This window comes from Stylophora pistillata, chromosome 13 (genome assembly GCF_964205215.1).
Source record: "Stylophora pistillata chromosome 13, jaStyPist1.2, whole genome shotgun sequence".
In the NCBI taxonomy this organism is placed as follows: domain Eukaryota; kingdom Metazoa; phylum Cnidaria; class Anthozoa; order Scleractinia; family Pocilloporidae; genus Stylophora; species Stylophora pistillata.
The window spans coordinates 12,988,101-13,010,860 of record NC_142531.1 but is presented as its reverse complement, the minus strand read 5'-3'; the positions used below and the strand labels follow the sequence as shown (position 1 = coordinate 13,010,860).

General features: G+C 41.9%; 1 protein-coding gene across 1 annotated transcript; it reads right to left on the bottom strand.

Annotated features, from left to right (window-relative positions):
• Positions 1-266: 266 nt before the first annotated feature.
• LOC111341901 (uncharacterized) lies at positions 267-14,627 on the bottom strand. Its single transcript, XM_022948948.2, has 3 exons — positions 14,464-14,627; positions 3,959-5,654; positions 267-2,204 (listed from the first exon to the last, which is right to left on the bottom strand). The coding sequence occupies exons 1-3, from the start codon at positions 14,485-14,487 to the stop codon at positions 622-624; spliced, it is 3,303 nt and encodes a 1,100-aa protein (XP_022804683.2). The 5' UTR covers positions 14,488-14,627; the 3' UTR covers positions 267-621.
• Positions 14,628-22,760: the final 8,133 nt, after the last annotated feature.

The following is a 22,760-nucleotide window of genomic DNA, read 5'->3' as shown; positions in this document are numbered from 1 at the left end:
GAGATGTCTAGGTTAAACCCCCCTTCCCTAGGCGACGAACTTTTGTATAATGAGTAGACGGGCACGCTCCGTCAAGAAGGGTCAGTCCAACTTCATAGCTTTAGCGTGACTTTCCTCAATGAAGAAAAGGGAGACCCCTAACGCAAACATCGGAGACTGAAGACCCAATTATCTCCGTGTTAACTTCCTCTTCTTGAAAGTGTTGTTAATTAACAAATATAAAAAATATCCTTATTTGATACGAACCCATAACTTTGCAAAAAACATTGTAGATTCTTTCAATTTTAATTCTAAATCTCACAATCTTCAAATACAAACAAAAATTACCAAAAATTATCTTAATCTGGTCTCTCTAAATTTACATTTTAACTGGTTCTTTCGTTAATTTACTATGATAAACTAAACTACTTGGCTTGCAATCAGTAAACAGCCCGAACAGAGGAAAATTGCTTTTCGCCGAGAGGCAAACTTCAAACTTTGTGGTTAAAATCTTAAAACTCAACTAGTCCCGTTCCAAGTTTCCCCGCTCACACACCTTAGAGACCTCTAAGGAATTTCTACTCCACTCCCGGGATAAAAGCTTCCTCGTGTTAAATAGAAGCGTAATAACACTCATTTACATCATTGTCTTTTGGACTCGTACTTCGTCAACTCGACTTTGAATGCCTCTATATCTTTTTTCCTCGCAGCAATTTCGGCCTGCAACACACCTTCTTCTTGAGCAGCAGCATTGACTTCTTTCCAAGTTTCCTCGAGTTCTTTCAAGAGCTTTTGTTTACGTTTCTCCAAATCGCTTTTTCGCTGATGCACTTGAGCCAAAGAGTACTCTTTATCTGCTAATTCTCTCTGAGACTGGGTCAACTTCGTTTGTACAGAGTCGCGCAAGGATTTCACTACGCCTGGCATCCTCATGATTACTGACAAAATAGAGGAATCCATGTTGTTGTTCTTAGGCTGACTGTTTGCGTCGGAGTCGGAAGCCACTGTAACAATGTTTTCCGTTCTACCATTGACTGACGAGGAAGCCCTAGTATCCACGTCTTGTTTTGCGGGCGAACAGAAAGAAGGGATCGTACTCTTTACTGTTCCAGGCAAACATTTGACGGCAGTGAGTGAAGGGACATCGGCCTGCACTTCAGAAGGACCAGAAGAGTCATTAACGTTATTGGAGCTTTTTTCTGAAGGTTCCACCAAAAAGCCGTCTTCTATAAGCTCCTCCTTTACTGGAACTTGAACACTGATGCTCAAAGAGTTCTCCGTGGAATGAAAAAGGGCAGCTGGTGGTGAGTTCATGGCTGATAATTCTGGTAGGGCATTTCTTTCTGGTGTCGGTGGTAACTCCTGCACGGGGTGGGCCTCCTTAGTGGACGTCTCCTGGTCAAGAGGGCGGAGTATTTCTGCCATTTCGTAAGAGCAAAGATCCTCAGCGAGATCCGAAGGAGTTTTGCCATCTGCATTTACAGCTGCCTGTAGGGCGGCCATAATGTCTGGTTCGATGTTCCTCAATACGCTCTTTATAACACGATGACCAACTCCGTGTCGACAGGCTAAAATATGCAGGAAGTTTTCTCGACTATTGTTAGTTTTCAAAAGAAGCTCTCGCACATCCTCTGACGCCAACTTCTCAGATCTCCTCAAACGGTTTAACTCTTTCACTAAATGTTCAAAATAACCTTCGAATGTGTTCATTCTCTCCAGCTCTCCCACACTATCGAGTATCACCTTCGCCAAGCAGTGAAACGGTGAATCTCCCTCTTTGTTACAAACAGTTATTATACCAGGCAGATTGTCGGTTAATACTCTCAACGTCTTGGAAAACACTTCTAGTACTGCCTTAGTTGGGCTTTTCCTTCGAACTATGGCTTGCTGAAGAGAGAGAAGCATTCGATGCAATCCTGTTTCCCCAGTGCGTGTAGATTGAACACCTAGATCAAATTCCTTCATGGCTGCTAGCTTCTCTAACACTTTAAATTTGCCCAATACGCAGACCCAGTGCACCAAGGGGTACTTGAAGGAATTTACCGGGTCGGGTAGGTCAGCATTGGCCCAGACGTCCGAAAACTTTCCCAATTGATTAACGTATTCTTTGACTTGTGTTATGAAGGAGTCGACGGGACGGTGATTAGAGGATTTCAAGAGAGCAAGAAGGAGCCTATCGTGCTGTACATCACAGTTCTTCCCGCAAAACGGCGTATGCTTCAGCACTGTAACAAAAAAGATAAATGTTAATGTAGAGCAATTTTCAAGCCTACTAGAGAACGCAAAGAAAATGGGGTTCGAGTTATACAGTGGTTTCCAAAATCAATCGACCACTTATATCAACGCGACAAAAACATAGGCAATTTTTTGGTCAGAAGTTCTTTTCAGACTAATGACCAACCAGGCACTTTTAACTGCGCTCGTGCACGATGCAAAACGTGTCCTTTCATTCACAACCCTGATAAAATATCGGGACCTAAACGATCCATTAAGATCACTGATCACTTCACGCGCACCTCCGCCAATGTAATCTATTGCATAACTTGCACTTACTGCAAAAAGACATACATCGGCGAAACAGGCAGAAGACTAGGTGACCGATTCCGAGAACACCTGGAACACGATTCCGAGACGTGGAAAGGAATGACAAGGGCACATCGAAACCAATCGCTAGACATTTTAATTTACCTAATCGTTCTACGCAACATATGGCAATCTGCGGTCTTTCCTTACACTTAGGTAGCACGGAAAGCCGTAAAAATCTTGAACAAAAGCTCATCTTTCAAACCGGCAGTCTAAATCCCACAGGGATCAACGAACACCTTTCATTCCACTAATTTATTCTTGTTTTTCTCTTTGCCATGTTCCCACCAATAACGTAGCTCCATTCTCTGCCTTTAAAAGCACACACAACCCACAACTCCTCTACTCGCTCCGACAAAGGGCTAACGCTCGAAACGTCAGCTTTTGTAATCGTTACGGTGGCCAATTTACCACTTCAACTTTGTTGATATATCCAAATTATTTCGTTATTCCCACCGACGCAGCCCCAAACAGTTTCTTTCGAAACTATCAGCCTTTATTCACTTATATCATTTGTTCTCGCTGTAACCACTACTTTCACTTCTTTATGGATAGCATGTTACAAGCATTCAGTAAGTAAAACAGAGCGCGTTAGTAAACACCGAGATAGCACCGACAGAGCGAAAAAAAAATGGGGAGGTTTGGCTCAGGTCTTGTTGTCAGGTGGCTCGATCCAAACCGACCTTGTTTTTTCTGTCAGCCCCTAATATCGCCCCGTTGACTATCGCGCTCTGTTTTACTAACTGAATACAAGGAACAGGCTACTGATCAAAGAGGAGAAATTAATCATCTCACAAGCCACTGGTATCTTATCTACTGCTAGGTTAACAACAGAACAACAAAAAAAAGAAACAAATGATTTTAACTCAAACCACCACCATCGAAGAATTTGCTCACAATAAGTCTTTGTAGTAAGAATATTTCTTCTTTGCTGTTACAGTAAATTTACAAAACACTTGAAGTGCACTTTTCTTTGTTATTTACTAAGTTCTTTTTTCATTGTGAGCAACAACACAGCCAAACATGTACCAAGCAGAACCGCACAAAGTCATTTTCGCTTTCGTTTACGCGATGCTTTGGGGGATCCAAAGAGTGGCGTCGACTTGCTTTGATAACTATACACGAAGCGATTTATATCTTTCCCAAAACAAAGTATCGGGAGCCCTGTCTATCATAACAATTAGGGCGGAAGAAAAATGAAAGGAGAATAAATTTTTGAAGTAAACAACAATAACACAAAAACCTCAAGTATCGAAACGACTCTTAATAGGAATATCACTCCGACATCATTGTTCAGATCAAGTTGTTTGGTCCGCACAAGAACAAGGCGAAAGTCAAAAGAGCAAGGAAAAAAAAACAAAGAAAAAAGAAAGAAAAACGAACATAAAGCACTTACCTGCATCCTCCAAATCTAAATCAGTTTCCACTGGGCTTTTCCCTTCCTTTTCTCCCCGTTTAACGTCATCACCTTCAATGATTTTCACCTCCATATCTTCTTCATCCTCGTCTTCGTCGTCTTCTTCGCCAGCAGACTCCACGTCATCATCTGAGTCATCGTCAAGGGCTACCCAGCCTGCACCTTCCTCATCATCGCTGTTTGAATCTGACGACAAATCAGTACGCACTTTCTTCCTTTTGGGACCCTTTGCCCTGCTGGATCCTGGAGCTGTTCTCTTTTGGGCGCAATTTCTTATGCTGTTTGAAAGACTGACAAACACGCTGTACTCGTCACGAGTGGGATCGGCTTCTTGTACATCAGATACACAAGACAAATCAACAACAGTGACAGCATCAACCATATCTATCGACTCGGTAGAGGGTAACACGATGTTCTTAGGAACATCAAAGGGCTTTTGTGGTGTTGTACTTTTTCCATTTGGAACAGGATAACGCTGAGGAAATGGCTTGAGTGGCCTTCTGGTTGGCGTACTGCAATCGTTCTCCACAGAAGATGGCACAGGTTCACATGAACACATTTTGAAATCTGCAACCTGTAATTGTGCATCAGTAATGATTGGCACTTCGGGTTGTTCTGCAAATGACACTCCTGTTGCACCTTTAACAGCTGAACCCAAATGATTGAGAGCTGATTTAGAGTTTCGATTCTCTCTATCGCTAGATGTGCCATTTGAACTCGAGGAGGGTTTAGCCACAGTTTTTGGAGTTTCCTTAGCTACGGCAAGAGAGTTCTTTGGTTTACTGGGGACAATCAAGGCCTTTTTTAAACTGTTCATCACCACATCCGGTGCCCCAAGAGTCTTTAGTACTTTAACAGACCTTTTCTCTACAGCAATCTGACGAGGGCACTTACCAAGACTGTTTCTGGCTATAGAAATCTTCTCACTAACTTTACTAAAATTCGCAAAAAAGTTAGTCAAAATGTCAGTGGACATTTCATCTGATACCATAAGATGAAGGAAAGTATCACCTTTCTTGTTTACTGCTGACAATAATTCTTCTTCTTTCTCAGGTGGAAACTTGTCACTCTCCTTGATCTTTACCAAGAGGACTTCCAAATATTTTCTAGAAGGCGGATCTTCACAACACCGTTCGGCACAGAAATGCAATATGGTATTGTCGTTACTGGATTCTCTCTCAAACAAGCCTTCTGGGCTGTACTTCATGAAGATATCTATAACGCTTCCAAACATATTTCCGAGCTTTTCTTTGGAGCTCTTAGGAGGCATACCATTACTTAGATGCCGAACCATCGAAAACAGTGGCCCCTCCTTATTCCTTCCGACGGTAACCGTGAGCTTAAAGCCTTTCTCTCTAATGAGATACTCCAAGAGTTTGTATCGTCCAAAAATGCATGCCCAGTGTACTAATGGAAAATGGAGTTCTTCACTTTTATCTGGGATGCAATCATCACGAATCCACCTTGTTTTAATAAACTTATCCAGAACGTTTTTGAAGTCAGATTTTTCAATGCCATTGCCCTGATTTGAACATTTGAAAAGTGATAAGATCAACTCATGATGCTTGCCAGAGTATGAGCATCCTGCTGACCCAGGGCACAGTGGTGTACAATTGTTGGGTGGCCAAACATTTTCCGTAAAAGACTGTGTTTTTCTGGTCAGAGTGCTTGATATCTAGGCAAAGAAAAAGAAATCAATAACATATAAAAACAATTCTCTTATAGATATGCACGCAACCCCTTTGGCAAATTATTCTTCCATTTACCCCTATAATCACCATTTATGTGACACTCATCAAAAATTATCAAAAACGGAATATGATGATTGCAAGAGTACTAATTGTGTCAATAATAGAATGCTTGAATATGATTGGTTCTTAACAGCCCTTATTTGTGACTCATTTGTCTTATCTGTGGCTCATTTGGGTTACTCAGTCCAAACTGTGAAATTTCATCCACTTGATTGCACACTTATAATAAAACAGGCCAAATCCAACAGCTAAGAGGCCAATAACAATTAAGAAACCTAGGCAATACTACCCTTACACAATGGAGAGCCTCTTAAGAAAGCAGGTTGAAAGGTCCACATCGAAAACAAACATGGACAAAATACAGTGGTCCGATGACTATTTAATGACGGTATGTGCTTATGCTACATTTTTCACTCCTGAGTTTCTGGCATTTTGTTAGTGACACAATAAATTGGTAATCCAACTTCATGTAGTAAATTCAAGGGTGATCATACTTGTGATTTCAAATTACACCTGCAGGATGCACTCAGCAAATTTGAAATCACTCACCCAATAACCTCCTCAATTGTACTTCACTCAATCCTATTACCTCTACTAATACAATTTCAAGAGAAATGTCAAGCCAAGTTTAAAACTCCTGCGAGGAAACTAAGCAAAATATCAAGCCTTTGATGTGGCACAAGGGAGATGGTAACTTATGACAATACAATACATGCTTAAGTGTAAAAGAATCTTGATCCATGCACATAACCACAAATACTAAATCCAGGCAGCCTTCTCCCCCACCAAAACAGCTCTAACTTGTAAAACTATTAGATGAACTTCTTTTTACTATGGACAACAACAACGTTACTGGTCTGATCTCCACTGACTTTAAAAAGGCATTTGACATTATAAACCACAACATTTTAATAACAATAATAATAACCAGTATTTATATAGCACACATATCAAAAAACTCTCATGGCACTTTACAATAAGTATAAGAAGTTAATTAAAATTAATTTAAAAGTGAACAAAATAACTGTCGATAAATACAGAAAATAAATATGAAACTGAAGATCTATGGATTTAGCAACCCAAGGCTTCAATGGGTTCACTCTTACTTATCAGATAATAATAATAAAAATGGAAAAACAACCGAATACCATCTTTGTTCCTTCATTAGTTGAAACAATTCATTGATTTACTTTTAGAGAAACACTTGATAGTATTGTATATTATGTATTTAGTTATTGATATATATTTAACAATTATTCACCAAAGGCGAGGTGAATATTGTCGAATAATCCCCTCGACTTCGTCTCAGGGATTATTCGACAAAATTCACCGAACCTGAGGCGAATAATAATTGTTTTAGTACAATTTCAGAGCTGAACAACAGAAAAATGTCTAAAATCATAACACTTTAGTAACATTCATTAACACTTAATTTTAACATTTTATATAAACTGTGTGGAGCGGTTTATATAGAGTCACATAAGGAACCGCTTGACCAATCAGATTGCTGGAAACTCTTTGCTCAGCTCTGAAATTATACTAAATATATATATATATATATATATAAATATTATGAGAGGAAAAAAGGACGTAACTACATTTCCCGACAAGCCTGTTTCGTGAATCGCTTCACTCTTCAGGGGTTTAATGAAAGAATATTCATGTGACTATCGTTTATATACTAGGAAGATTTGCATAATGCGCGGTAAACTTAAAAACTTTAAAGTTCAGTTGTTGCGTAGCAACGCTTTGTTTCTGTGTCGTCAACAACTGAACTTTAAAGTTTTTAAGTTTACCGCGCATTATGCAAATCTTCCTAGTATATAAACGATAGTCACATGAATATTCTTTCATTAAACCCCTGAAGAGTGAAGCGATTCACGAAACAGGCTTGTCGGGAAATGTAGTTACGTCCTTTTTTCCTCTCATAATATTTATTCTGCTCTGCTTCAATGTATTGAGCACTGTTCCACGTGAAAATCGACTTGCAGACTTCCTATATATATATATATATATATATATATATATATATATATATATAATTATACCTCAAGATTTAGGTTACTTGAACTTTTACTGCAACTCTGAATTTCATGCCTCTTGCGAAGCAATCGTGGCAAGAATCGTTGCCTGATGATTGCTTCGCAAGAGGCATGAAACTCAGAGTTGCAGTAAAAGTTCAAGTAACCTAAATCTTGAGGTATAATTATCCATAGCTCTAGCCCTGCTATTGAGCACTTTTTAGTAGATGATGATCTCATTCCACTATTTTGGTTATATATATATATATATATATATATATATATATACATATAACTGCAGACAGGGTGCACACTGTTTCGACCTATGTGGGTCTCGTCAGTGCAGTGCAGACACTGGGCCAAGCTATATACCTATATACATATATGTATATAGGGATTAAACTTGGTGTCCGTGAAACAGTGCTTGATACAAATAGTAGAGCAGGTATAATGTGTGGTAGGTGGAAAAAAACAACTACATATACATCCCTACAGAAGCATAGGTTGCATCTGTAGGGATGTATATGTAGTTGTTTTTTTTCCGCCTATCACACATTATTTTTATGTATAGATATATATATATATATATATATATATATATAATGTGTGGTAGTCGGAAAAAAACAACTACAGATACATCCCTACAGACCTGTTTCGTGGTTGCCCACTCATCAGGGGATTTTAATGGCAGAATAATGCAATACCATCGCTTATGTATTACACTAAATGTTAATTAACATGGTTTATGCAGTGTGAAAAGTGTCAAGTCAGCTGTTGCGTAGGAGTGCTTTGTTTCTGTGTCGGCAGGAAGAGACGAGTTCGTTACGCTTGTTGAGTGTTGATAGGTCTGGGTGGCAGATGATTAGGAATTTCTCTTTAAGGCATAGGTTGCATCGTTTGCTTGAGCTGTTGTAGGGCAGATGGGAAGATAGGATGCGCCAGGTGATGGAATAATTGATGTTGTTGTCTTTAAGTGTCCAGATGTGTTTGCTGAGTTCTGTGGAGTTGTGGTATTTTGCGTGTCGGAATGATGAGGTGTGGTTGTTGTAGCGCGACTTAAAGTCATTTGCAGTGAGCCCGATGTATGTGTCTGTCATGCTGTTGTCTTTACGTGTAATGGTAGCTTGGTATATGACAGATTGTTGGAGGCAGTTTCCGTCTAGAGGGCATGAGTTTTTCCGTCGGCAGTTGCATTTCTTGTTGTTGTTTGCGGTAGAGGTGTCGGTTGTGGCGGTGGCATTAGTCTTTACGTGGGGGGTGAGGATTCTTTTGTTGTGGTTGTCGATGATTTGTTTTGCATTGTCCATGCAGCTGTAACTAATTTTGATTGTGTTTCTGTTGAAAATTCTGCGGAGCTTATGATCTTTGGGGAGTGTTTGTCAATCAGCGCGAGGAACTTATGTCCGATGTTAGGCGTTCTTGGTGAAGGGCGGGTTGTACCAGAGGATGTTGTTGCGTTGGCGGTTCTTGCGACTTTGTGTGTGCGTTGGTTCGTAGTGGAGTGTGTAGCTGTAACCACTGGTGTTTAATGCTTTCTGGTAGGCGGGAGCGGCTTGGTCGAATGGGGTTTTGTCAGATGAGAGGGATGATAAGCGTCTGTTGATGCCAGCGGGGATGTTTTTCGTGGTGGTCGGTGGATGGTTGCTTTCGCGGTGGACGTGTTGTAGTGTGGTATTGGGTTTGGTATATGGCTGGTAGGTGTTTTGGCTGAGGTTAAATGTGACGTCCAGGAAGTTGATTACTTGTTTGTTAGCTTCTATGGTGATGCGGAGTCCGTTAGCGTTAAAAATGTGGCATATCTCTTTTTTGATATTTTCAGTGTCCCTGGGTGTGGCATCGGTTGTGGCAAGTCCGTCGTCTCGGTATAGACCAATGTTTATGTTGAGATTCTGTAGCTGGGACAGGAGGAGGTTTCCGACAAGTTCACAGGTTTCGGCGCCGTCGAAGCTGCCCATGGTTACGTCAAATGTAGTGTTGCCTTTTTTTTGCCAGGGTTGCTGTTTGTGGATTAAAATCGAGCTTTTGGCATGAATAATAATGTTCCTTTCGTATATGAGCACGATCCTTCGCAGTAAAGCACTATTTGAGCAATAGTGAAAATCAGACCTGAAAAAAAAATTTCAGGCCTGTACGGGATTCGAACCACTGACCTCTGCGATACTAGTGCAGCGCTCTACCAATTGAGCTAATTAACAAGCCAACTGGGAGCAGGCCATCAAATTAATTCGATATAAACCCGTAGATGATAAATCAAACAACAACAAACATATGAAACATATGTGTGAACTGCGGTTATGAGACGTATAAATAGTGCTTTACTCAAATAGTGCTTTACTGCGAAGGATCGTGCTCATATACGTCTCATAACCGCAGTTCACACATATGTTTCATATGTTTGTTGTTGTTTAATGTTCCTTTCGTCGGCGGTGATGTTGTCAAAATCAGATGCGAAGTTGAGTGCTTTGTTTAGGAGGTCTAGGCTCATGGATGGGTAGAATTCTTCTATGTCGAAGCAGATGAAGTTAGAGTTGTATTTGTTGTCTATAGATCGAAACCAGTTGATAGACAGACACATACATCGGGCTCACTGCAAATGACTTTAAGTCGCACTACAACAACCACACCTCATCATTCCGACACGCAAAACACCGCAACTCCACAGAACTCAGCAAACACATCTGGACACTTAAAGACAACAACATCAATTATTCCATCACCTGGCGCATCCTATCTTCCCATCTGCCCTACAACAGCTCAAGCAAACGATGCAACCTATGCCTTAAAGAGAAATTCCTAATCATCTGCCACCCAGACCTATCAACACTCAACAAGCGTAACGAACTCGTCTCTTCCTGCCGACACAGAAACAAAGCACTCCTATGCAACAGCTGACTTGACACTTTTCACACTGCATAAACCATGTTAATTAACATTTAGTGTAATACATAAGCGATGGTATCGCATTATTCTGCCATTAAAATCCCCTGATGAGTGGGCAACCACGAAACAGGTCTGTAGGGATGTATCTGTAGTTGTTTTTTTCTGACTACCACACATTATACCCGCTCTACTATTTGTATCGAGCAGTGTTTCACGGACACCAAGCTTAATCCCCCTATATATATATATATCTATATATATATAGATAGCTCTCGCTTGGCTTTGCCTTTTGGCTACCTTGCGATTGAGCACTCTACACTGGGGTTGCCATGCACTTAGCCTTCGGGCGAAGCTCATCACCTTAGTTGTGATTTGAGCACTCTCGCATGGCAACATGTCTGCACTTGGTCCCACAAGTGTAGCGCCCAGGCAATGGTTTATTCCAGAGCTTGGCCCAGTGTCTGCACTGCACTGATGAGACCCACATAGGTCGAAACAGTGTGCACTGTCTGCAGTTATATATCTATATATATATATATATATATATATATATTGTGGGAGAAAAAAGACAAGTAAACTACAAGTTCATCCCTACAAGCCTGTTTCGTGGTCGCCCACTCATCAGGGGATTTAATGAGAATAAACTTTACCATTGCTTATATACAATATAATTTGCATGATCTAACTAGTCTAATTTATGCAGCGCAAAATTGACGGTTTAGTTGTTGCGTAGGAGGGCTTTGCTTCTGTGGCGGCATGAAGACACGAGTTCATTACGTTTGTTTAGTGTTGATAGTTTGGGCCGGCAGATGATTAGGAATTTTTCTTTGAGGCAGAGGTTACATCTTTTAGTTGAGCTGTTATACAGTGAGTGCGATGAGAGAATGCGCCAGGAAATAAAGTGATCGATGTTGTTGTCTTTGAGGGTCCAGATGTGCTTGCTGAGTTCGGTAGAGTTTCTGTGTTTAGCGTGGCGGAATGATGTAGTGTGGTTTCTGTATCTTGTTTTGAAGTCATTCCCTGTGAGTCCAATGTACGTTTCTGTCGTGTTGTTGTCTTTGCGTGTAACGGAGGCTTGGTAGACTAGTTAGATCATGCAAATTATACAGTATATAAGCAATGGTAAAGTTTGTTCTCATTAAATCCCCTGATGAGTGGGCGACCACAAAACAGGCTTGTAGGGATGAACTTGTAGTTTACTTGTCTTTTTCCTCCCACAATATATACTTCGCTCTACTTCTATGTATTGAGCACTGTTCTGCAAAAATCAAGCCACACTTTATATATATATATATTTATATATTATGTAACATTTCTAGACGTATTTTCAGTTTTATCTTACAGAGAGCCAAAAGAGTCATCAGTTCTACTACTGTCACATGCTCCCCTATTAAAATAAAATCTATTGATTGACTGAGTTGTTTGAAGGAGAGGTGTGCTTCAAAAAACAAAACTATTTAACCTCCACAATTGAAAATTATGGATAATGTTGTGACACTTGTCACACTACAAGATTTCAAAGAAAACTCAATTTTTTTTTAAATTGTCTTCAAAACTCTTATGATTTATGTCTGCATTTTGAATCTTGCCTAGCAATCTGCTTGCTATCCTATAAAGAAATAAAGTATATCATTTCTATCTTACTCATCTCTTGCTGATTGAATTCAACCAGTAGGAGGAACAAAAGAAGGAAATCTAGGTTCAAATAATGATTTTTTTATGAGTACCAAAGCAGCAGCTGTTTGTGAACCAATTTTCAGAGGTCCTGCAAGTTTAGCCTGGGTGGTGCATTAAAAGACTGGTAAGATTATAATGCCTCAAAATGGGGAAAGAAGTAAGAACTTTCACATATGTTCTAATGGTAGGAATAAAAAGCAATTGGTTTGTGGAGAATTCTTCTGATGAACATTATGAGCAATCTGAAGGAGCCAGCTTAAAGGAAATACAATGATTCCTATTGCACATTAACTAATTAACCAAGACAGACCATGAGTTTTTGGTTGATCAAAACTTTCCTGCAAGATCAGACATGTGCCCTAAAAATTAAGGACAACCACTATATTGTTTCCTGCTATTAAGGGCTGAAACATCACAGAACCAAAATACTCCAAAAAAGGGCATGGAAATGAATGTTCAAATAAGCTTCAAAATTACCATCTGAGACACTGATTCACTGTGGAGTGAAGAGTCAGTGTTATTGTTCCAGTTTACTTTCTCTATAACACATATTAAGGAGTAATAATTAAGTTATAAATCAGTGCTTCAAGCTGTGACAATTCTGATTGCCATGGCAGGTAGAGAAAAATTTTGGCACAAGACTTTAGATAAATAAAGATAGATATACTGAGATAAACATATCCAAAAAAATAGTACTTAATATATTCCATCATTTTCTTCTTAAAATTTGCTTCTGTCTCCTTGGTTTCCTAGTTAGTAATTAAATACATGAATTTCAAAAATGAAGAAAGGCCACTTTGCTTATAGTAAAGAGAAATGGTTTGGTCAGCCATGTACGATGCCCAAAACTTCATTTCTGGCCACTATGCATGTATTATGATCTAACAAAAGTGTAACCTTGAACCTTGAAATCATGATAAGTTACATATATGTAAAGGAACTCTGAGAATTAAGTTTCCTTGTCAGTACCTTCCCACTTAAGATTCATATCCACAACCATGTTTATTATATTGGAATTTAATTCCAACACTTCTGGGGACCATTTTAAGGCAAATCATGGTGCATTTCAAAAGATGTTGTTCCACGATGAGATAATTTGATAGCAATTTTATTTCAAACTTTTTCAGACATGCTTTGATCAAGTGGTCAACAAAAAGTTGACATTTAAATTTTTGGAAAACTTGACTTCAGAAATGAAGATCAAAATTGGAGCAGGATTAACACCTAAGGCTCAAGTGCCTACTCCCGTCGGCATATTTATAGTGTAATTACAAAAGGACAATGTTGTGTTAAGTTCAACAGTGTTTGAACAAATGTAATTTCACATTTATGAAGCTTTAGATTGAGGTAAATTGCATAGGATTGCATCATGTGGCATCGTGTTCTGCCAGATTCTGATTTTTGTTTAACAGTAAGATCCTGTTACTTTCAGATTGTGTATTAAGACGTCAATCCGCGTGTTTGTCGGTTGAAAGGGGTCAAAAGGAATTAGAAACCAAAGGGACCACCGCACTAACTGCCTCTGTAATGTTTACGCTTCAAAATACATAGCTCTTTAATTGTTTCAATACTTTTTGATTGAAATCTATTTAATCAATGAAATCAATAGAAACTGAACATAACTCGATGAAAATCAATGATCGCACGAAAGAGTGTAAATTATCGCCTTTTTGTTGATTTTCAATATTTGTCGATTAATTAATATACAAATTGCATCGTTACTATATAGTAACGATGCAATTTGTATATTGAGTATCGAAATTATCGATTTCTTACGCCCTGTAGTAAGACGCCTGTACTGTAGGCTAATTGAAGCGGTAAAATAAATACAATTCTCCTTCATAGTTTCCAAGATATGCAGTGTTTTACTGTAAAAGCTTTGTTTTTACATGCACCATTGATTGCATCGTCTTCTGCAGAAGTACTCCGAAACAAGCTGTATGAAGCACCGGGAAGTATGGGGTCAAAATTGGGTCAAGATCGAAATTCTATCGCAACCATCACTCGCTCTTACGATGACATATGTGGCTTCACCTCCTGTGGGAGACAATAGCGACAAAAACTTCTGCACTGTCGTTCTTTTGTCAGAGGCCCATAAGAACCCGATGATCTAAGTGCCTTGAAGTGGCAATTGGCCGATCAAATAAGTCCTTACCTTTGTTGCATTCCTGGACGCCATTCACAATGACTGAAGATCGTAAATAAAACAGACAGAGATTTCAAAAGATACTTCCAGAAATCTTGATAGTCAGGGAAAACGCCGACACCACTAGAATACTCACATGGCAGAAAATGGGCAAGTAATTCATGGCAGTCTCCATATAGACTCCCTGTTACCCAGTCTCCTTATAGACTCCCTCTTACCCATTCTCCCTGTGTACCCTGTGTACCCTGTGTACCCTGTGTCCCCTGTGTACCCTGTGTACCCTGTGTACCCTGTGTACACTGTGTACCCGTGTGTACCCTGTGTACCCTGTGTACCCTGTGTACCCTGTGTACCCGTGTGTACACTGTGTACCCTGTGTACCCTGTGTACCCTGTGTACCCTGTGTACCCTGTGTACCCTGTGTACCCTGTGTACCCCTGTGTACCCTGTGTTCCCGTGTGTACCCTGTTTACCCTGTGTACCCATGTGTACCCTGTTTACCCTGTGTACCCTGTGTACCCTGTGTACCCTGTGTACCCTGTGTACCCTGTGTACCCTGTGTACCCTGTGTACCCGTGTGTACCCTGTGTACCCTGTGCACCCTGTGTACCCGTGTGTACCCTGTGTACCCATGTGTACCCGTGTGTACCCTGTGTACCCGTGTGTACCCTGTGTACGCTGTGTACACTGTGTACCCTGTGTACCCTGTGTACCCTCTGTACCCTGTGTACCCGTGTGTACCCTGTGTACCCTATGTACCCTGTGTACCCTGTGTACCCGTGTGTACCCTGTGTACCCTGTGTACCCGTGTGTACCCTGTGTACCCTGTGTACCCTGTGCACCCTGTGTACCCGTGTGTACCCTGTGTACCCATGTGTACCCGTGTGTACCCTGTGTACCCGTGTGTACCCTGTGTACGCTGTGTACACTGTGTACCCTGTGTACCCTGTGTACCCTCTGTACCCTGTGTACCCGTGTGTACCCTGTGTACCCTATGTACCCTGTGTACCCTGTGTACCCGTGTGTACCCTGTGTACCCTGTGTACCCGTGTGTACCCTGTGTACCCTGTGTACCCTGTGTACCCTGTGTACCCTGTGTACCCTGTGTACCCGTGTGTAGCCTGTGTACCCTATGTACCCTGTGTACCCTGTGTACCCGTGTGTACCCTGTGTACCCTGTGTACCCGTGTGTACCCTGTGTACCCTGTGTACCCTGTGTACCCTGTGTACCCTGTGTACCCGTGTGTACCCTGTGTACCCTGTGTACCCTGTGTACCCTGTGTACCCATGTGTACCCTGTGTACCCGTGTGTACCCTGTGTACCCTGTGTACCCTGTGTACCCGTGTGTACCCTGTGTACCCTGTGTACCCTGTGTATCCTGTGTACCCTGTGTACCCTGTGTACCCTGTGTACCCTGTGTACCCGTGTGTACCCTATGTACCCTGTGTACCCTGTGTACCCGTGTGTACCCTGTGTACCCTGTGTACCCGTGTGTACCCTGTGTACCCTGTGTACCCTGTGTACCCTGTGTACCCGTGTGTACCCTGTGTACCCTGTGTACCCTGTGTACCCGTGTGTACCCTGTGTACCCTGTGTACCCAATGTACCCTGTGTACCCGTGTGTACCCGTGTGTACCCTGTGTACCCTGTGTACCCTGTGTACCCTGTGCACCCTGTGTACCCGTGTGTACCCTGTGTACCCTGTGTACCCGTGTGTACCCTGTGTACCCTGTGTACCCTGTGTACCCTGTGTACCCTGTGTACCCGTGTGTACCCTGTGTACCCTGTGTACCCGTGTGTACCCTGTGTACCCTGTGTACCCTGTGTACCCTGTGTACCCTGTGTACCCGTGTGTACCCTGTGTACCCTGTGTACCCTGTGTACCCTGTGTACCCATGTGTACCCTGTGTACCCGTGTGTACCCTGTGTACCCTGTGTACCCTGTGTACCCGTGTGTACCCTGTGTACCCTGTGTACCCTGTGTACCCTGTGTACCCTGTGTACCCTGTGTACCCTGTGTACCTGTGTACCCTTTGTACCCGTGTGTACCCTGTGTACCCTGTGTACCCGTGTGTACCCTGTGTACCCTGTGTACCCTGTGTACCCTGTTTACCCTGTGTACCCTGTATACCCGTGTGTACCCTGTGTACCCTGTGTACCCGTGTGTACCCTGTGTACCCTGTGTACCCTGTGTACCCTGTGTACCCGTGTGTACCCAGTGTACCCTGTGTACCCTGTGTACCCGGTGTACCCTGTGTACCCTGTGTACCCTGTGTACCCTATGTACCCTGTGTACCCTGTGCACCCTGTGTACCCTGTTTACCCGTGTGTACACTTTGTACCCATGTATATCATGTATATCCTTGTATACCTCGTACACCCTGTCTACCTTGTGTACCCTCTGCACCCTGTATATTCATGTATACCCAAGTATATTCATGTATAGCCAAGTGTAGCCTGTATACCATATATACAGGAAACCTGGCAAACATCAGTTGGAATGAATAATAGCTCTCTGGCCGAACACAATCCCGTTTTGTACGTTTTGTACAAATGAATTATGAATAACTTATTATGATTTTATTAGCCCGGGGGGAAATCCCATATAAAATGGACTGGGATGCTCGTCTGGAATTTTGAAATAAAATCCTAAAGAAGGAAAATGTATGCGTGGCCCAACCGTTTTGGACCCCTAAATGAGACCATTTCAATCTTTAATGATATGAATCGAGTAAATAAAGCCTGGAGTACACAGAGTACACAGGGTACACATAGGTACACAGGGTACACAGGGTACACAGGGTACACACGGGTACACAAGGTACACACGGGTACACCGGGTACACAGGGTACACAGGGTACACAGGGTACACAGGGTACACAGGGTACACAGGGTACACACGGGTACACAGGGTACACAGGGTACACAGGGTACACACGGGTACACAGGGTACACACGGGTACACAGGGTACACAGGGTACACAAGGTACACACTGGTACACAGGGTACACAGGGTACACACGGGTACACAGGGTACACAGGGTACACAGGGTACACACGCGTACACAGGGTACACAGGGTACACAGGGAACACAGGGTACACAGGGTACACATAGGTACACAGGGTACACAGGGTACACAGGGTACACAGGGTACACACGGGTACACAAGGTACACACGGGTACACAGGGTACACAGGGTACACAGGGTACACAGGGTACACAGGGTACACAGGGTACACACGGGTACACAGGGTACACAGGGTACACAGGGAACACAGGGTACACACAGGTACACACGGGTACACAGGGTACACAGGGTACACAGGGTACACACGGGTACACAGGGTACACAGGGTACACAGAGTACACATGGGTACACAGGGTACACAGGGTACACAGGGTACACAGGGTACAAATGGGTACACATGGGTACACAGGGTACACAGGGTACACAGGGTACACAGGGTACACAGAGTACACAGGGTACACATAGGTACACAGGGTACACAGGGTACACAGGGTACACAGGGTACACACGGGTACACAAGGTACACACGGGTACACAGGGTACACAGGGTACACAGGGTACACAGGGTACACAGGGTACACACGGGTACACAGGGTACACAGGGTACACAGGGTACACAGGGTACACACGGGTACACAGGGTACACAGGGTACACAAGGTACACACTGGTACACAGGGTACACAGGGTACACACGGGTACACAGGGTACACAGGGTACACACGGGTACACAGGGTACACAGGGTACACAGGGAACACAGGGTACACAGGGTACACATAGGTACACAGGGTACACAGGGTACACAGGGTACACAGGGTACACACGGGTACACAAGGTACACACGGGTACACAGGGTACACAGGGTACACAGGGTACACAGGGTACACAGGGTACACAGGGTACACAGGGTACACAGGGTACACACGGGTACACAGGGTACACAGGGTACACAGGGTACACACGGGTACACAGGGTACACAGGGTACACACGGGTACACAGGGTACACAGGGTACACAGGGAACACAGGGTACACAGGGTACACACAGGTACACACGGGTACACAGGGTACACAGGGTACACAGGGTACACAGGGTACACAGGGTACACACGGGTACACAGGGTACACAGGGTACACAGGGTACACAGGGTACACAGGGTACACAGGGTACACAGGGTACACAGGGTACACAGGGTACACACGGGTACACAGGGTACACAGGGTACACAGGGTACACACGGGTACACAGGGTACACATGGGTACACAGATTACACAGGGTACACAAGGTACACACGGGTACACAGGGTACACAGGGTACACACGGGTACACAGGGTACACAGGGTACACAGGGTACACAGGGTACACAGGGTACACAGGGTACACAGGGTACACAGGGTACACACGGGTACACAGGGTACACAGGGTACACAGGGTACACACGGGTACACAGGGTACACAGGGTACACAGGGTACACAGGGTACACAGGGAGAATGGGTAACAGGGAGTCTATATGGAGACTGCCATGAATTACTTGCCAGAAAATGTAGTAGCAGTCCGTTAACAAACATGGTTCCCAGGCTACTCTCTCTTCTTCCTTTGAGTGGTTACCAGATCAAAACAATGATTTCGCTTCGCATCTCTAATAGACAATAAAAACTTTCATTTAAAAAGCCTTTACTGTCTCAATAGTGGTTTGCAACCAGTCTCTAGAGACACAGGTAACAATTGTGAAAGGAACCTATGCTGGTGGACGAACAAAAGAAGCTAATGAGATAACCATCGTTTACGTCCACCTACAAAGAGGCCATGACGTAACGTGCAAACCACCTTAATTAAAAAAATTGAGAAGAGATCCAAACTATTTCAATTTGAGTACACACAAAGATTTGTAGTGCCCACTTCCGATCGGAATATTTTGTCGATCCGGCTGCTAAAAAGCGTCGACTGAAAAAGGACCTCCTTCTATCTTATTTATTTATTATTTATTTATTACAATTTAATGGCTCAGATAAAACAAAAACAAAAAGAAAAGAAATGCCATATGGATAATCCGTAAAGGAGTCCAGGACCCCATATGAAAACTACGTAGTTAAAGCTGGAAAATTCTTGAACAAAAGCTCATCTTTCAAACTGGCAGTCTAAATCCCACAGGTATCAACGAACGCTTTTCATTCCACTAATTTATTCGTGTTTTTCTCGTTGCCATGTTCCCACCAATCACGTAGCTCCTTTTTCTGCCTTTAAAAGCACACACAGCCCACAATTCCCCTATTCGCTCCGGCGAAGGGCTAACGCTCGAAACGTCAGCTTTTATAATCGTAACGGTGGCCAATTTATCACTTCAACTTTGTTGATATATTCAAATTATTTCGTTACTCCCACCGACGCAGCCCCAAACAGTTTCTTTAGAAACTATCAGCCTTTATTCATTTGTTGAAAATAGATTTAGTTACTATAGATTTCGTTTCTTATAGATTTCGTGCGTGATTAGGCCTTTCCCGATTGCGCTGAGCACCTTTTGAGCACTTTTTTGAGTTTGGGGCACTATTTTGCACTTTGAGCACCCTTAAGCACTTTTTCGCACTTTGGGCAACATTTGAGAAATATTTCACATTTCGAGCAAATTTCGAGCAACATATGTCTTCTAAAACATTTTAAAGCAAAAACTGCGTACCGCTCGCAACGAGAATCGTGTTCCAGATCATAAATTTGAATAACTAATGATGTACTGGTCAAGAATAAGAGACCGTTGTCATCGAAAGGCACGTGGACTTATCCCAACTGAGCATGAAAACAGAAGTTTCTGATTGACTGATGTATCAAGTGTGTGTCATCTCAAAATTTCTAAATCATCTGATGTCTAGGCTTTACACTAGTAGTGCTGAATTCATTTACAATTTGCAACGGGCTTTAGTTTTTTAAAAGCAGAAATGGAAGCACTAAATCAGTCGGAAAACAATAGCACTGAAGACAAAGAATTGATTGATACAATTACAATAACAGTAAATGCTGGAGCATCCCTCAGTGCTCCAGAAAGTGCTTCGATAGCACGAAAGCGAAAAGTTCCGATCAACAAAGGGAAGAACAAGCAAAGAGGAAGCGTCAAAACCACCAATGTGAGTACACGGGATCGTATCAAAGAGTACCCAAACCAACACTTTGCCGTGGTAAAAGGAAAGCTTAGATGTAACGCCTGCAGCGAAGTTTTCAGTGATAAGAAAAGTTCTATTGAAAGACACACGAAATCAAAGAAACATGAGAAGGGCCTGGCTGATATTGAGAGAAATAAATCAGAACAGCATTCCATCAAAGAATGCCTGCAAGAGAGGGCATTAATAGCCCATTTCCGAATTACCCTTGGCCTCTTTTTCAAAACGAGGCCTGGTGCTCAACCATTCTTGTGAAAATGAGTTTAATTTGCATGTGAATGAAAACTTATTATCATATGAAGTATGAGCACCAGGACTCGTTTTGAAAATGAGGCCAAGGGTAATTCGGAAATGGGCTATTGACATATTTACAAAAAATTTAGAGGTAACTGTTCACAACTTTTAGCACTTTTTGAGCACTATTTTGAGATTATGAGCACTTTTTTAGCACTTTTTAGCCATTTTTGCCAGCACTTTTTTAGGATTTTACGAGCGCAATCGGGAAAGGCCTATACGTGATTTGTACTGTTGTCTAGTTATCCAATCGGAACACGATACTTGATTGACAATTCACCTAGGATTTTTACTTCGCACATGTTGTGGTAGACTCGAAGGAAAATAACTCAATAAAAGAAGGAAAATACAGTTGGAAATCTGTTGGAAACTAGGATGGAAAGTCTTGAATTTGTATGGAGATTATCAAGAATAAAGCCTTGTGGAAATCTAGAGGAGTTATTCTTTCCTTTTCTACACAGATCACCAAAGTTAATACGCCATTAATATCACGTATATTTTAAACTAGAAAGATAGATATCCTATCCACTAAATACTTCTTAACTCCTGCCTTAAAAATATTTACACTTGCTGCTCTACGAGTATCAAAAAGTAAAAGATGCCAAGAATCAACTATCCTGTGAAAAAAAACTATATTTCAGAGGATTTGTTCTTGCGTATTTCTTCTTTAAAGATAAATTATCATTTTACCTTCTTTAAAGATATCATATTATTATTACATTTCCTTCTTAAGAGATATCATATTTCCTTCTTTAAAGATAAATTATCATATTTCAGTTTGCTTCGACAAAAGCAGAGACAGGAGAGAATTTCGCCAGCAGTAAGCTAGAAGAATCACGATTATAATAAAAAGACGCACAAATACCGCGTCCAAACTTGAAGGCGACTTAATGATACAAGATTTCTGCCGCTTTCTAACGGGGTGTCACGAAAACTCAGATCCGAAAACTCAGACCTCAGACCTTAGACCTCAGACCCCGAAAACTCAGATCCCGGAAACTCAGACCCCTCGAAATTTATTTATTTTATTTACCAAAGAGATAAACTCGACTCGTGATCAATTCTTAACATGTCACGGATTTTTTTTTATGTCACACATTCAATCCACGAGTGTAGTGGGTGGTTCTTAGCCGAAAACTAAGACCTAAGACCTAAGACCTAAGACCTAACACCCCGAAAACTAAGACCCCGAAAACTGAGACCCCGAAAACTGACCCCGAAACTAAGACCCCGAAAACTAAGATCCCGAAAACTAAGACCCCCCGTCTTTTCATTGATTTTCACTTCTCCGGTGGTTCTTAGCTGAAAACTAAGACCTAAGACCTAAGACCTAAGACCTAAGACCTAACACCCCGAAAACTAAGACCCCGAAAACTAAGACCCCTCGTCTTTTCATTGATTTTCACTTTTCCGATGGTTCTTAGTTTTCGTAATTACGAAAGGTCATCACGAAAACTAAGACGCAATATTATTTTTCTTGTTTATCAATTTCTCTTTTTTTTTATTAAATAGAATATGTTGAAGCGAATAATAGAAAGCAATTAACACCCCGTCTTTTCAATGATTCATGACTTCTCCGGTGGGTCTTAGTATTCGTAATTACGAAACCTCATTACGAAAACTGAGACCCCATCTCATTTTTCGTATTTGTTAAATTCGAATCGGGGAATCCCGTCATTTTCAGCCGATTTCCCTTTTCGTATAAGCTGGGGAAGCTCGAATTTACGAAAATTCGACATAGCTCTAGCCGCGTGGCATTTTGGCCAACAAACGTCCAATAATTGGAATTTATTTATTTATTTATTTATTTAATCACTTTCACCAGAGTAT

Excerpts from the sequence above, each read along its gene's own strand:
- LOC111341901 (XM_022948948.2), bottom strand. The coding sequence starts at position 14,487 with ATGGCGTCCAGGAATGCAACAAAG. Across the intron at positions 5,655-14,463 it reads CGTCCAGGAATGCAACAAAG|ATATCAAGCACTCTGACCAG; the intron begins GTAAGGACTTAT and ends TTCTTTGCCTAG. Across the intron at positions 2,205-3,958 it reads TTTAGATTTGGAGGATGCAG|TGCTGAAGCATACGCCGTTT; the intron begins GTAAGTGCTTTA and ends TTTTTGTTACAG.